The following is a 15,531-nucleotide window of genomic DNA, read 5'->3' as shown; positions in this document are numbered from 1 at the left end:
AAGGGTCTGTTACAGCAGAATGCTTGTTTTATTTAAATATAAACCCATCTGTTAAAAACAAGTAAATTCCTGGGAATAATTAGAGAAGACTAATTAATTAATCACGTTTGATAAATAATATAGGCTAAAATATGTGATTGTTAACTCTTCTCTTTGGAAATAGTTAAAATATATTAAGATCCAATAACCAGTTTTTATCTTTTCTTCATTTTTGCTTCAATTATTATTATTATTATTATTATTATTATTATTAGTTGTTGTTGTTGTTGTTGTTGTTGTTGTTGTTGTTGTTGGGTGACGTTGGTAACACACACGCGCCACAAACACACGCAAGCGCTGCTGCACAACCGTTGCCAGGAAGTGACGTTGCATCCCAGTTACTAGGCACCATGCTACGCTCGTCGCGTCCAGCTGTAGTTACCCGTGAACGGAGATTGTGTGTTTAATTTGGGTTTAGTTTATGCTTTAATTTATCTTCCCAGCGGAACGCACAGGTGTGTAGAGAAGTAAACACAGCTGTCAAGTTTGACGTTGTTTATCGTGCGACTCTCCGTCAGGTACGAGACCAGCTAATACAGCTAAAGTTGGCTAACTTGAACCAATACGACACAGTACGTTAATGTTAGGGTAAGCTAGCTGTCAACCTCGTAGCTTGAGTGCGACCTAGTCCTAAAACAGGCTTTGTCTTGGTGTTGTCAAGTAACCTTTCGTACAGGTGGTTAACTTCACTCTCCAAATGTCATGCTAAATTTGATTGCAATACAGTGATTTCCTTAGTAAATACATTAATTATACAACATTAAAGCATGTTACAGAATGAATGCAGACTCGAGTTTGAGTCTGAATAGATTACAGAAGTTAAGGATGTTTCGAGTTTACTATAATCGTAATAATAACAATATACAATTAGGGAGGTAAAACACAGTAGATAAAGTTTGTGGGTTAATGAGGAGCAACAACGTCTCTTGTGATTTGTATTAAATTAAATGCTAAACTGTGAAAAAAACATTGTCACAGTTGTTTTTCTCAACACTGCCTTTCAGGTTCAGTGTATTACTGCTGACTGCCATGTTCAACCCCAGTGAACTAGATGGTGAAGTGGATCATTCATTTTTTGATAGTGACGGTGATGATAGCAGCAACACCAGAGATGGAGGGAAAGTGACGGAGAAAGGATTGAAGGCTGAAAAGGAGAGTCCGTCAGCACATGAAAGGCTTCCTGTTAAACCGACTGAAAAAATAGAAGTTGGTTTGTCCCCGAGGAGTGATGGGACAAAGAAACACATTGAGCATGTGGTATATGACGAGGATGGGAGCAACCAGAGTCAATATGAGACTGAAGAAGAAGCATTACCGAGTACCAAACACTCAAAAAGTCGAAATAAACTATCTACTAAGAAACAGATAAGAAATTGGCGCACCCGAAGTCCATCTCCTACTTCCACTGAGACCAGCGTAGATGCAGATTCAGAAAGCTCCTGTAGCAGTAACAATGGAAGAAGCAGTTTAGGATCCCCCACTTTTCCTAAATCTAAGAAGTCTTCTTCAATACCAAGAGAGAGAAAGACTAGAGCCTCCACAGGATCTGGAGACATAGCTACCAGTCATACAGTTGAGTCAGAAGATACAGTGACAGATGTGAGCCCCCTTTCATCTCCAGACATCAGTCCTCTCCAGTCAGTGGACCTGAATGACAAAGTGGCTGCAGAAGAAAGCCAACAAGAGCAACACAAAGAGAGTGCACCCTCCAGTGGCCTTAGCAATGCACGTTATAACGAGGACTCAGATCAGGATGTGGATGAGTGTGAGTACAACTGCATGCTTGCATTACCCTGTACATAAGCTATATTTGCTTGTGATACCTGATCACAAGTGTTGAAGATTGATATGAGTAATTCACCTAAACAGTCAATATGCTTTCTCAAATAGGTAAAAGTGCATTTGTATTCGGAAGCAAAACGTAAAACTTGACATAAAGTCGGAAAAAAAATAAACATACTTCAGGAATCACAGCCCATAACTCAGATCCATCACTGCTGTCATTAGATATATAGTAAATGTTATTTAGCATGTTGTGCACTTAAAGGTGTTGTTGTTGTTGTTCCAAACTGGGCAAATAAACCAGCTAAATAGTTGCCTAAACCACAACTAATGTTACTTTTATCATACTTTTATCAGAAATTTTGCTGAATATAACATTTAAATCTTTATGTAGGCCTTAAACATGCAATACAATTTCCCTTCAAATGCACCTAAATCAAATCAAAACAAACCTTTTTCTCATCAGAGACATCACTGAGCCTGTTTCATTATCTCATGGTTATGTTCCTTAGCTTTATTGTGTACACAGAAATCATTGGCTTTTAGTAAAATTTTGTCACATAAACAAACTCATTACTCTGGAATCAAAGTACCAAGGTTTACAAATCTCTTAAAGACAGATAAAGATACAGTAACATGTACTTTACATCCATCAGGCTCTCTCCATGCAGAAAGTCAGTTTGGAGGTAAACTGGACTTCCATTATCCTGGAGGGAGAAACAGGAAGAACTACTCATTCAGCAATGATGAAGTCCGGCGCATAGATCGAGAGAACCAGCGACTTCTTCGAGAGCTTTCACGCCTTTCTCCAGGGCCCAGACCAGGGAGTGTTGCAAGGAAGAAAACAAATGTGGCCAGTAGCTCACCTCTTAATCGCCTCTCTCACAGTGCACTCAACAGGCAGCGTGAACAGCAACGCATTGAGAGGGAGAACTTGGTGAGTTTTACTGCTCAGGTCAAAACTTGGTAATTTATTTATTCATTTTTTAACTCCATTGCAGTGTTAACACTAATGACAGCATCCAGTCAGATAATCTTTCCTGACTTTGTCTTTGATTTCTGTTTACATATTTTATGATACTCTTTGAAATGCAGACATGATTAATTGCTACACTGTTAATCATGTAACCACACCATTACATGCTGCATGTTTTTATATGTTTATTTTTCTGTATTAGAAATGGGTTACCGGGATACCTGGGAGACAAAAAGTGTGCTTTTATGTTTAGGTGGGTTTTGTGATCAAGCATTGTGCCAGCTTCTGATTGGACACAGTGCATGTATTATTGTCTCTGTCTAAACTGATTTCATTCTTATTAGTCACTGTGTATATATACTAATCCTACATGGCACCTGGCTGCATTCTGTCATTTTTTTTCATACAAAAAAAATTTTCCTTGAATTCCAATTTGCACTTTCTAAATGGAATTCATTGGAAATTTCCAGGATTGTAAAACTTAATGAAATAGATAGATGAGATTACTTCGGTACAGATATGTTAAAATATATATTAAAAAGTCACCAAAGATCCTAAATATATAGTTAAAAAAAATAAAATACAAATTTTAACACAAATAGAAAACTAATATGTGACTAAATAATTATTAAATATTTGATAGAAGACATTCCACCTTTATTTGTTTAACTATTTCTAGCTAAAATTACACTAAACTACATACCTGCTGCAAGCTCTTTGGATTATTTTTACCTCTTGGTTAACGTCTGGCAGTAACAATATACCGTATCCTAAAATTGTTTAAATCATCAGTGCTTTAACCTATATTATAGCATCCTTACTTTTTTAAATATATTTTTGTTAAAGTTTGTGTACCTATTGAAGCCACAATAGTATTGAACAATAATGTAAGTTGATCCACTATACAATGTTACTGCATCAATGATTTTCTGCAAAAAATATCTGCAGGCCAGTGCATAACATCCTAAGACATTTTTGATCAAATGACCCATTCACTGTTTATAATCAACTATTTGAGAAGCAGAAAAGGTGTGCCTGAAGGAATCTGTTAGTAGTAGTTTATACCCACTGACTATTAAAGAGTAAATGAAAATGTTTTGCATTTTATCTACAGTACTGCATATTCTTGCATTGGTTGCGTTTTTTAAATACATTTAACAGATGTAGATATTTAAGAAAACTAATTACATATATCGGTTAGTGGTAATGGGTCGGTGCAAGTCTGACAGCAGACACAGATACAGTTGGACAGATGGCAGCAGGTGGCACACTAGCTGCAGCAACACAGAGTGCCATTAGAAGACAGTTCAGCCTCTGAAGCTTTAGCCTCTTGCCACAAGTATTAACTGTGCTTAATGATTTAGTTGAAAAACACAGGTTCAGACGATGTGTAAAATGCAGCAGTGTTTAGAATAATTTAGAAAATATAATTGGATTAACCATTGGCAGCCAGCAGGGTGTTTCGGTTAGTAAATGAAACAATTTGAATTCTTTTCTTCAGGGTTAAAGTCACTTATGTTATTAATGAGACAGCTTTTATTAATCCTTATCGTTATCACTGAATGTGTTCCAGTCATTTTTAGGACAGACTGTTCTGTCTCTTGAGTCCATCTCTCTGAGTTGTCAGGAGTTTCGCCTTCTCTATTCTTAGAGTGAAGTAACTGAATCTGCTGTGTGATCAGTGTATCCACCCCACACATGACACATGTGAGAAAACTCATTTGTCCTGCACATGTAGGAGTAGTTATACTATGTATTTCAAGATATACTTAAATTTCTATTAGAGGAATCATACCAGTATGGATGGATTTGTTTTGTTTGAAGATTATTTGCATGTTAAAAAATGCAGCAGGTGACACATTTGTCTGCAGTTACTGTAGAAGCAAGTGGTGCCTTTTATGTCCTTTATGAATTTGTGAACTAGCACAGTCTTTGGACTGTTGAGCTTTTTGCTTGTCTCATTGCTTCATATGTAGGTTTTACTTTTTGCTTACTGAAGGATTTTTGCACAGCATGCATGTGGGAGTGTGACTGCATGTACAACATTCAGCCACTTGCCTACACTGCCCTGCCTCGTGCTGTTGGGTTGCTTTTGCTGTGAACTATTTTTCTATTTTCATAATGGGCATATCTAGAATGGGAACTATCTTGTGCTTCTATTGAGGCTAGTACTTTTTTGAATGTTAAAAACACTTTTTAAGAATTACTGCATGTGTTTATTTAATGTTGTGGGTCAGAACAAATATGAACTAAAATGACTCACTCAAAATAATATAAAATATAATTATTTTATGTCTGAAGAAAGTAACATACACACAGGCACCAAAGACTTGCTTTCCAAACATACAATATACTGAATTCCTTAAAGTTCAGACTAACAGCATGATGGACTGTTGTAATAAAGGAGAATGGGAGTGATATCCTAAATGTCTCAAATTGAACCTAATATTTAACTATTTGTTAAAAGTTGACACCTGTTTCAGAACAGTTGTTGTGTCCTCATCCTCCTAAATTACACAACTTACTTTTTATTTTCCTTTTTCTCCTGTGTTACGTCTTAATGATTCAATAAAATTGTATAATTTGATGGCAAATGTGCAAAAATACATTATGACTTGCAATTAATTGTCAAAATCTGTTTCTTAAGGCTTTCTTGAAGCGGCTGGAGTCTGTAAAGCCTACACCTGGCCTGAAGCGCTCAGAACAATTGGCAGACTATCAGCGCCAAGTTGGATACCTGGGAGCTCCTTCATACCCCATTTGTAGACCCACCTCAAAGAAAGATAGGTCTACCAGCCGGACAAGCTCAGGTAGATGACTTGTGTGTAGATATATATGTAAAAAAAAAAGAAAAGCCATTCTTGCTACCATGATGTTCAGCAAACATTATACGAGACAGTTTAAATAACCAGAATGTCCCTTTGTTTCTATTTCACCACAAATGTACATATTTCATATGGTTGATAAAACCCTGGAGATGATCCAGGAGAGGATTATCACTTTGGGTAAAACTGTGAGGTAGCTGCACATCATAAAAACATCTGTGCACCCAAACCTCAGAGAGTTTAGGTTCCGCAAGAGCAGGTTGCTGCCATCTGCGGTTGTGTAATCAGTTTGCAGCAGCCTGGTGGTGTTTGAATATGAAGATTTATTCAAGGTAAACAAAGAGGATCAACATGTGTAGACACTGTGTAGAACTCCTCAAATTGTCAGCATATTTATCAGACATCTGACCCGCTGATGGCTGCAGAGATTTAATTAACAGAGGGAGAAGACTTTCAGGCAGAGTAAAGCAGCTGTGGATGACTGATACTGGTAAGAAACAGCCATTAATTCATAGATCGATAACAGCTGTTCCACTGATGTTTCTACTCTTATCACATTAAATGTCAGTTTAAATGCCTGTATTACTTGAAGAGTTGATGATGATAATTTTAGTAAAATCTGTCATTATGCCAGAATTTTGTGAAACTGTTTATAGTTAGTGCACTTGATGTTCAAGAGTCAGAACTAAGATCATTGACATATAGTGAAACCCTGGGTGCTAAGTCTGCTTCTTACGGACATTTAATAACTCTGATAAATACATGATTGTGCTTGTGTGTGTGTGTGTGTGTTTATTTCCCTATACATATTCGACTTTGAACATGAAATATTAAGTCTGTAATGACAAAATATCTCTCTGTCATCTACACCAGCAGGTCCCAGGCCGACCAGTTCTACACACCTCAGCTCCAGGGCGGCTTCAGTCCACACCGACCCCTGCAGCACACCTGTACCTAGGTCAAAAAAAGTGAGTGCATCCTGACCTGACAGCTAACAACTTATCTAGTGAGATGCACATTGCTGGTTCCCGTTAGTTTAATCTATTCATTCATCATTACAGCCTAAGCTCAAAGCAGTTATAATGCAATTGAATATTGAATAGTACAGCTGTGATTACTATACGATAATACTGTTACAACACTGCTTGCTCTATTTATGTCGAAAATATTGCCTTGCTTTCATAAGCCATGTTGAGATTATAAAAATAACAATTGATTCTTTATTAGAGACATGACATTTCTATCAAATCGGTAATTCCCGTTTGTGTCACATTTGTACAATGTATGATACACTAAAGAATTATGTTTTTAAATAATTAAAAAGTTATTGATAAGTTGATGAAAGTGTATGTGGGTGTTTTATTGTATAATTTCTAATATATTTGTCCCACGGTGTGTTATTGAGTGTGTTATAGCCACTAAAAAGTGGCTGATTAGGAGAATGTTTGTACATTAAACTACCCACTGGAATTTTAGTACTCAAGACTGAATATTTTTTAAATGTTTCCTTACAAAAGCAAATATTCTGTTTTGTTTGTTTTTTTGCTTGATATATGTCAACAGTGCAGGTGACAGAGCAAAATATGTGAAGTACTTTTTATGACCAAATGGTTACAGGTGAAAATCAGGGATGACAAAACCCTACAGTGGTGCATCTTCATTGTGTTTAGCAGGTGTTTCTCTGACCACATTTTAACATAGAAGGAATAGCACAGTTGCATAAGATACATAATAGTTTGAACACTTTAGCTGCTTCAGTTTCAGGGTTCAAAAAACGGGACTGTTAGACTAAGAAATGTTTATTCTTAATAAATTATAATGTATAAGGTGAGATACAGAGTGGTCACAACATAACACATGGGCCTCAGCAACTAATTCACAAACACTAACATGAGGAGCACATGATGTGTTGTGGCATCATCCTTTGCATCATCACAACATGTCCGCTGAATCACCGGCTTTGTGAACTGAATGACTGTGCCTTTTGGGCACAGATCTGTGAGGAGGCATGTTAACTCGGGTCAAGTGTACCTACTTTCCTTGGGCTGTTGCAGAAGAACAGGTGCCCACATTGTAATGCATCACAAGCTGTTATCACTCTATCACACGAAGTAAGACTTAAACAAAGTGAAGGGTTTCCTTGGGGATTGGAGAGACTAGAAAGTTTAATATGTGAACTTCTTGATCTCGTCATACAGCACCAACACAAAGGCACCACCCATGCCTCTGATCACGTTTGACCAGGCACCTTTGAAGAAGGCTCTTGATCCCTCATCCTTTAGGATCTTCCTCCAGCAGTCGATTGTGCCCTTATACATGATGTCAGCTGCGCAAATGGAGACAGATAGTTATGCGTAATTCCCATGAATGCATGAGTAAAATGGGTAAATGCGCCATAGTTATCCAACGCATCTCTGAAAGTGCATTGATGCTCACCTCCTTTACGTCCAGACTGCATCATCATACGACGTCTGACGGTGTCAAAGGGATAAGAGACCAAACCAGCTGCAGCGGTGACAGTCTGAGCAATCATCCAGCTGACGATGATGTGTGTGTTCTTGGGATCTGGCAGCATACCTGTATGAGGGAGAAGTCAAATCAGCCGCTTGTCACCAGAACTTCCACACATACACAAAAAGCGAAATAGCTGGAACAAGTGCGCACCTTTAGCTGTGTCGAAACATCCGAAGTAAGCAGCTCTGTAGATGATAATACCCTGAACTGACACGTTGAATCCGAGGTAAAGACCCCTGAGTCCATCGGTTTTGAAAATCTTGGCGATGCAGTTTCCAAGACCGGTGAACTCTCTCTCAGCTGGACCTTTACCGATGTCGGCAGCGAGTCTTGTTCTGGCGAAGTCCAGAGGATAGACGAAGCAGAGCGAAGTGGCACCGGCGGCACCGCCAGAGGCCAAGTTGCCAGCGAAGTAGCGCCAGAATTGTTTTTTTTGATCCACTCCTCCGAGGAAGATCTTCTTGTACTTATCTTTGAAAGCGAAGTTGAGGGCTTGGGTGGGGAAGTAACGGATGACGTTAGCCAGGTTGCCCCTCCAGAAGGACAGAAAGCCCTGTTCCTTCGGGATCCTAGCCACACAGTCCATGATTCCTTTGTACTGTGTCTCTACGGTGATCTGTTTGCTGGCATGCTGGACCTGCAAAGCAAAGACAATAGAAGCTCATATAAACACAGATATTGTACCAAGAGAAACTTCGTGCAAATGGACCTCTACCACCCTTCATTTGTTAGTCACAACCCAATCTAGTGTTGCATTTTTATTCAAGTTTTGATAACTTAATATATTCACATCATCTTAGTCGCCGTTTCACATTCATGTACTGTATGTGTAGGTCTGTCAGCCTACAAGCACTCTCCTGTCACTTGAGACTTTGCTGTATATTAGGTTACATACTTCACGTTAAATTTAGAAATTCACTTTCACTAAATATTACTGCGGTCAGTTGTTAAAGTGCAGTAATAATAAAGTTAACAAACATATACAGAGGAGTCTAAACTTGAATTCAACCTATTTTATTGAAACGTATATTAACAGCCCCCTGCCTTAATCCCCAATACAGCAGTGACACTGGAAGGTCCGGTGCGTAAAACCATCTCCACATTGACGCACAACCTCTCACGTGCTTCTTGACATTACGCACCACACCATCTGAATGTACTCAACACTATGACACTTTTCTCACCATTAAAACGATTTCCTGTTTGACATTTTAGTGTTTGGTTTATCAGTTAGTCAACATTTACGCACAGTTTTCACACCACACAGCAGAACATGCGGCCATGCCGTGGCCAACAACTGGTTCAATTATTTTACCTGCAGCAACAACTTGACTCTCTCAATAGGAGCCACAGCTGTTTTGGAGATGGCAGCGGCAATGCCACCGGCCAAAAAGTCCTTCAAGAAACTAACCACCGCGTCCGACATGACTGACTGTTTTTTTGTGTGAATTTGTGACCCGTAACTGTTCCAAACCCCACCAGCGTCCTCAAGGAAACCCAACGACCCTCCAAATGGACGAGGCACCCCCATCTGTCCAAATATATCAGCGCCATTTATCGCGAGAAGTTTGAATGATGGATTTGCATTTTGTCAAACAGATAGACGAGCTTGTATAAATATCCGAGGTTGAAGGTCAAGTCCTGCGCCATCTTCCAGAAGTCAAGTGTCGACCAAGCCGGGGACATTTAAAGGACACAATCTGTGTAATTTGATTATTATTAAAACAGTTAATCATGCGTTATCAAATGTCCTTCTCATCACTGTAAACAGTCTTCTCATCCACAAGACAAACAGACACTTTTCCAAAATCCTTAAAATGAAATAATGGGCATGTTTCTTATCTGGGGCATTAGGCTCCATAATCGAAGAATAGCAGTAGAGCGACTTCAACATATATAGATAATAACGTACAGAGAGTTCTTACATCTAATTAGTTTCTATTTCATTTTCTAAACACTTTTCAAATGTCAAATTATACCCTATCATTAGACAAGTGATGACCCTTCAGGTTGAAATATACTTCTTTCTGGATCATTTTAATTCAGGATTATCTCATTTGGTTTTATTATGCTTTCTTTTGACATCAGACATTCAGACCTTTTCATCTGAACACAATGTTTTAGGGTACTTATTTCTGTAGGAACTTCTGAGTAGGAACAGGGAAATCTGTTTTCATTTAAATGTACTTAAAGAAGCAACAATGAGTCCGTTTTATAGTGAAATTTCGCACCGGAAATCAGATCCTGGTTGACTTGACACAGAGGACATCACAAGACATGAAAAAGCAACATGATCCAAAGGGGCACCCCGGCCAACTTGGCTTCATTTTGTTCCACTGATGAGAAGTTGGACATAACGTACTACAGCAGTAGTCCGGCTGTGGCTTTAGTTTCCAAGACTCTTTCATTCATATAACTTCACTTCTACCTTTCATTGGACTGTCAGGACTTACAATAATACAATAATAAGTATGGAAATAGTGAAACAACACATGTCAAAATACCTAACATTTAGCTTTCAAATGTAAAACAAAAAAACTTTTAAGACATGTAAAAAACATAATAAAATATACTGAAGTACAATAAAGTAAGTGCAGCTGCTCTGTTATGTGGTTTTCAACCTCTCAGTGATCTTTCCAGGACTTTAACTACCTTATGGCCACACGGTGGCGCTCCCTCACTCTGTGTGTGGATTAATAAGAAGACTAACAGTGTTTCTCAACTACACACTCTTCTGATAACATCAGCACCAGGTTATCACTTTTAAGTCATTAAAATTGCTACAATTAATCACGAACTAATACTTGATGCTGAAATGTTTGTACATTAGCTCACAGGGTGTTCTCCTGATTGGCTTGGTAATTGATTTGTAGTTGAATTGAGATGATCTGCCTGCTAGAAGTAGTTTATTATTATTATTATTACATCTTTTAAATAATTACAGAAGGAAATATAATATTATCCTGTTGATACGTTTGATTTTGAGACCTCTTCTGATCAAGTCAACTTAATCTACAGTGTATGGGCTGAGTTAGGGTAATTTAGTGTGGTGTATGTTGCTGTGTTGTGCCACCTAGACTGATCAGTGGGTGGCACTAGAGAGCTGGGTTACATTCAAGAGCATCACTGACCTATCCAAAAAGCAAAAGTGCTACCCAATGAAAACAGGTGCTGTTCACCATTTACTCCACACCAGAAACACAGCAATACAAATAATGCATCACTTTACTTGTTCTCCACATGGAAACACTCTTAAGAAGCCTGAGGTCAGAGGTCAGGCTCAGCTGCAAGACTGCAACCTTAGGGATTCAGCAACATGTTGCCTTTAGTAAGGCAGGTGCTTGCTGACTCAGGGGCTTGCACCTGCTTTTTGCCAAGCAAGAGTCAAATATTTGCTGCATAGAGATTTATCTTTTTAACTGAGGTTGAGATTGTCTGATTTTATAGGATTGTTTAATTTGAATCTTTTCAGATGATACTAAAAATTATACCTATTGTTTTGGCAATTTGAAATTAAACTACATCTCAAATTCTCTGGATTCTCATTACAGTTGGTAAAATTAAAGCCTGTATATCATTATTGTATTATTAATAACTGCAAGAGGAGTTTTAAATCAGTAAATTCCAAAATGATTTTTAAGATGATCCATAATTATCAATGTATTATTATATATTATAGTATAAAATAAAAATATCTGGCAAATAAATGGAGGATCCTGGGACTCTTGGCTGAGTATTTTGGTCTTCAAATCCTCTGGATCGGATTGTTTATTTCCAGAGCAAACTAACTAATTCTGTGTTAAGTGCTGTCAAAACTCTTTTTGTGCTATTATTTAAATCTGATCTAGATTTGCGAAAGTCGTTGCTCAGTAACCTTGGATCTTGGAGGTTCATGGGGGGGTCGTGGGCTTGGATTTGCATTTTGAGTATGAAGAGCTGCAGGTGTCAGACAGTTAAACCCCCCCACACCACACACATAAACATGCACACATACACAAAGCCGTCACGCACAGCTCTTACACCAATACAGTCACTGATTTTATCTGTTAAGAAGCAACTGTGACAATCTTTTTTTTTTATTCCTCTAGTCTCCTACTGTCTATCTCAGACCAGTAGTGACTCAAAGATAATAGAGATTATGGATGTCAGACAGGGTTAAAACCACAGATATTAAGGTCAGAACTCACCAGCACGGGGCCACTGGTTGCTCCTGACTCCTTCAGATTTAGATTGGTCATTTCTGGTTAGGATTTCATTTAACCACAAGGTATTTCAAGCTTCGGAGATCTGCAAATTGTTTATTATTATGAGAAATAAGACACATCCAGAAGGGATAATACAGTTAAAACACATCATATAAAGATTTAGGTTTGCGGTAAAAACAGATAGCTTGTACAGGGTTGTGTGTAGGATTAGCATCTCTCAAAATACTGATAAACTTTATTCAAAATAAGCTTTTATTTTATTTGTTGGTTTGTTTACTTACTTGAATCATCATCAGCTACTGCACTGTGCAAATCAACAGTTTGTCAACAATGCAGACATTCTTATTAAAGTAATATGACTTGTTAGTTTTTTGTTGCCACTGTCAAACAAGGTGTGAAAGGTGAATTAACTTTGCTTAAGTGGACTGGATGTGTAGATGGATGGAGGATGAAGATTGTTTATTTTGTTGTTAAGGTATATTTGTATATTTTTCTCTTTTTGGTTTGTTGCTGATGTGAGATGTACCTTTAATGTTAGCATTAATAATTAACCGAGGATTGATTTGGCTTGTTTCTGGCAGTAGTAGGTAGACTTTATGGCAATAATGTGAAAATCATCTCTCAATACATAAAACTTAAAGCATAAAACCAGGGACAAAAATAACATTTTTAGCAAACTGTGCTCAAACAGGAGTAAATAGTCAATTTGTTGGGGATAAACATCAACAATAGCGCAGCTCCTTTGCATAAAAGATCACATTGGTTATTTAATCATTCATGTCATGATGCCTGATGACTCTGCTGTTTAAAATCACTCTGCTAATACAATCCTCTGACTTTAAATCCAACAGGCTGGGATGCACACTGAGTTCTCCTGAGAAGCCAGAGAGACTGAGCTCTCCAGAGCTCAGGGGGAAGGAGATTATTTAAGTGTTTCCCCTCTCTTCTCTATGGTGTCATTATTGACTGCTGGCCTGCTTTCATTAAAGTTAAAGAGACCACTGGAGACAGTAAGAGTCAAAGGCATGTGTGTCTGCGTGGGTTAAGAAAAGAGAGAGACAGCATCATACAGCTGACGTTTCTCACCCGCCGTCAGGTCAGTGCCTGCAGTAGACTAGCCAAGGTGGAGAAGGAGGAGAAATCTCCATGACCAATCTTGAAGACCTGGAGAGACACAGTCAGTAGGAGATGAAGGGATGAACATAGCAGGAGTGGATGATACAGATGAGAGACAGTGGAACTGAGAGAGACAGGAAAAATGAAAAGAGGTTAATGAGAAAGAGGAGTGGTAAGGAAAGAAAAGGCGAGTGGTAGGAGTAGGAAACCCGAGGGCAACATTTTGTTTTAAAATTATTTTGTATTGTTCTTTGGATCTAGATCTAGATTTTTGAGTGACAGTTGTCCATGTAGACGTTGTGTTGTCCATAAACAACTTGGAGTAGATTTAGCAGAAGATATTGGTATAAACATCGTTCCATCCACCCATTATCTATACTTATCCTCTTATAAGGTTGGCTGGACACGCTGACTATCACAGGCAACCATTCACACTCACTTTAGCATCTGCAGTCTCTTTAGAAGTACCAGTAAATCTAACCCGCATGTCTTTAGGCATAAATATAACCTTTATACCTAAATATACAGTATCTTATAGACTATGCTGCCTTTTTGTCAACACTTTGTTCCATTTTAAGTTTGTCTATAAGATGAATTAACTGAGAAAACACAAAACTGCATCTACTAGAAACACATATAACATTTACTATGGCAATGTATTTAAAATAGTCGACTGCAGCTGTTGGTTTTATGGTTTAATCTGGGGGTGTCCAGGGACTGTTTATACTTCAGCTCTGAAAGTTGGGAGCTTCAGAGGCGACAGTCACTTAACAGATTAACTTTGTGTAATTGGATAAATTAGACAAAGTAAACTTTGCTCACAGTCCATTTGTAGGATTTAAAGAGAGGAAGAATAGATGTATGCATATATGTTCACCGCAATAATTCTTCGAGTTATCTCATTTAGTTTAATTTATTCCACATCAGTGGTTCTAAATCTGGAGCCAGTTGTGTTTGTTTATTTATTAACATTATTTAAGTCCCCCATTTAGCATTTTATTTAGCGTTATATAAAAGTTCAATGAATATTTATGAATTCCACAGTATATGTTGGAATCTGTGGCATCTCTTATTACAGCTGTGGTGTAATTCATTATCTGCTAATACACCAGCAAACACTTATTGTATGTTTATAACGTATAAATGGTAAATAGGGAATAATGTGAGTAAAGTGTTGCTTTGTCTTTGGTTCTCTTGTGTTTCTTTAGTTGTCTCCAACCAGAAATTTTCCTGTAGACACTAAGTTTGTTATACACAATTATCCTGCATCAGTAAGTGTAATGTACATAATACAGAGGACATTTTAAGATCATAGAATCTTTCACTTCTGCAAATTTGTAAAATTAATTATTTTTCTAAATATTAGCACCAGGTCTAAATGCAGCCATTGTATTTTGCAACAACCCCCACAACAGAATGCAATGTCTGAACAAAAAACCTGTGACATTTCAGTTGCTTCCACCTTCCGCCATGTTGTTTTCACACCGATGTGTAGATTTTTTAAAAAGCAGCACTCATCTCTGGCTCATAATAAAAGAATTCCACTTGAACCGGTGCCCGCTCAAGGCAAACTAATCAATTCAGAGGAGTAATATACTTGTGGCACCCTCAAGATGATGGTTCCTCACACACTAGTGTGTGAACTGCATTCATCCATTCTTCAGTTGTCTCAGAAAGACAACAACCTCTTCAAACCTCAAGGCCATTTAAGACAAGTACTGAACCCTCTCAAAGCCCTTAGTCCCAAATTAGTGGCGTCATTTTAGCTGAGAAATAAACTCATCTGGCATTAGAGTGTGTAATAAGAAACACTTTTCACATAGCTCTTCAAGAGTTTAACCTGTAATGGCTCTTTTGTGTTAATGTGCTGGTATGTATGTAAATGTATTTTACTGTGGCCATTATGTTTAGAGAGGTTTTGCACCATTTCCTTTGTGGAGAGAAAGTCTTTGATTCAGAGAGAAAACTTTTAAATATGTGTAAAAGGGGTGATTTCACTCAATCATAAAGAGGAAGGTTTTTGAAAACATGTTGCATTTTCTTTTCTTATCACTATACTAATGTAATGGTATAG

General features: G+C 37.9%; 2 protein-coding genes across 6 annotated transcripts; one reads left to right on the top strand and one right to left on the bottom strand.

Moving 5' to 3' along the window:
• Positions 1-391: 391 nt before the first annotated feature.
• On the top strand, positions 392-13,597 carry cfap97 (cilia and flagella associated protein 97). 5 transcript variants are annotated; one of them, XM_026360507.1, is made up of 5 exons: positions 392-557; positions 1,044-1,804; positions 2,478-2,758; positions 5,445-5,607; positions 13,193-13,597. In XM_026360507.1, the coding sequence occupies exons 2-5, from the start codon at positions 1,069-1,071 to the stop codon at positions 13,207-13,209; spliced, it is 1,197 nt and encodes a 398-aa protein (XP_026216292.1). In that variant the 5' UTR covers positions 392-557; positions 1,044-1,068; the 3' UTR covers positions 13,210-13,597. The 5 variants fall into 5 exon arrangements, with proteins under 5 accessions (XP_026216292.1, XP_026216289.1, XP_026216291.1 ...); XM_026360504.1 differs by lacking the exon at positions 13,193-13,597 and adding an exon at positions 6,496-7,258 and having other exon boundaries at positions 392-494; XM_026360506.1 differs by lacking the exon at positions 13,193-13,597 and adding an exon at positions 6,499-7,258.
• Positions 7,409-9,655, bottom strand: slc25a4 (solute carrier family 25 member 4). Its single transcript, XM_026360509.1, has 4 exons — positions 9,452-9,655; positions 8,287-8,773; positions 8,059-8,199; positions 7,409-7,948 (listed from the first exon to the last, which is right to left on the bottom strand). The coding sequence occupies exons 1-4, from the start codon at positions 9,560-9,562 to the stop codon at positions 7,788-7,790; spliced, it is 900 nt and encodes a 299-aa protein (XP_026216294.1). The 5' UTR covers positions 9,563-9,655; the 3' UTR covers positions 7,409-7,787.
• Positions 13,598-15,531: the final 1,934 nt, after the last annotated feature.

Source organism: Anabas testudineus, chromosome 1 (assembly GCF_900324465.2).
Source record: "Anabas testudineus chromosome 1, fAnaTes1.2, whole genome shotgun sequence".
Lineage (NCBI taxonomy): Eukaryota > Metazoa > Chordata > Actinopteri > Anabantiformes > Anabantidae > Anabas > Anabas testudineus.
This window is presented reverse-complemented; position numbering and strand designations above follow the sequence as displayed.

Coding starts and splice junctions, on each gene's coding strand:
- cfap97 (XM_026360504.1), top strand. CDS start 1,069: ATGTTCAACCCCAGTGAACTAGATGGTGAAGTGGATCATTCATTTTTT. Junction 1,805..2,477: donor AGATCAGGATGTGGATGAGT/GTGAGTACAACT, acceptor TACATCCATCAG/GCTCTCTCCATGCAGAAAGT. Junction 2,759..5,444: donor GCATTGAGAGGGAGAACTTG/GTGAGTTTTACT, acceptor CTGTTTCTTAAG/GCTTTCTTGAAGCGGCTGGA.
- slc25a4 (XM_026360509.1), bottom strand. CDS start 9,562: ATGTCGGACGCGGTGGTTAGTTTCTTGAAGGACTTTTTGGCCGGTGGC. Junction 8,774..9,451: donor GAGTCAAGTTGTTGCTGCAG/GTAAAATAATTG, acceptor TTTGCTTTGCAG/GTCCAGCATGCCAGCAAACA. Junction 8,200..8,286: donor ATGTTTCGACACAGCTAAAG/GTGCGCACTTGT, acceptor TCCCTCATACAG/GTATGCTGCCAGATCCCAAG.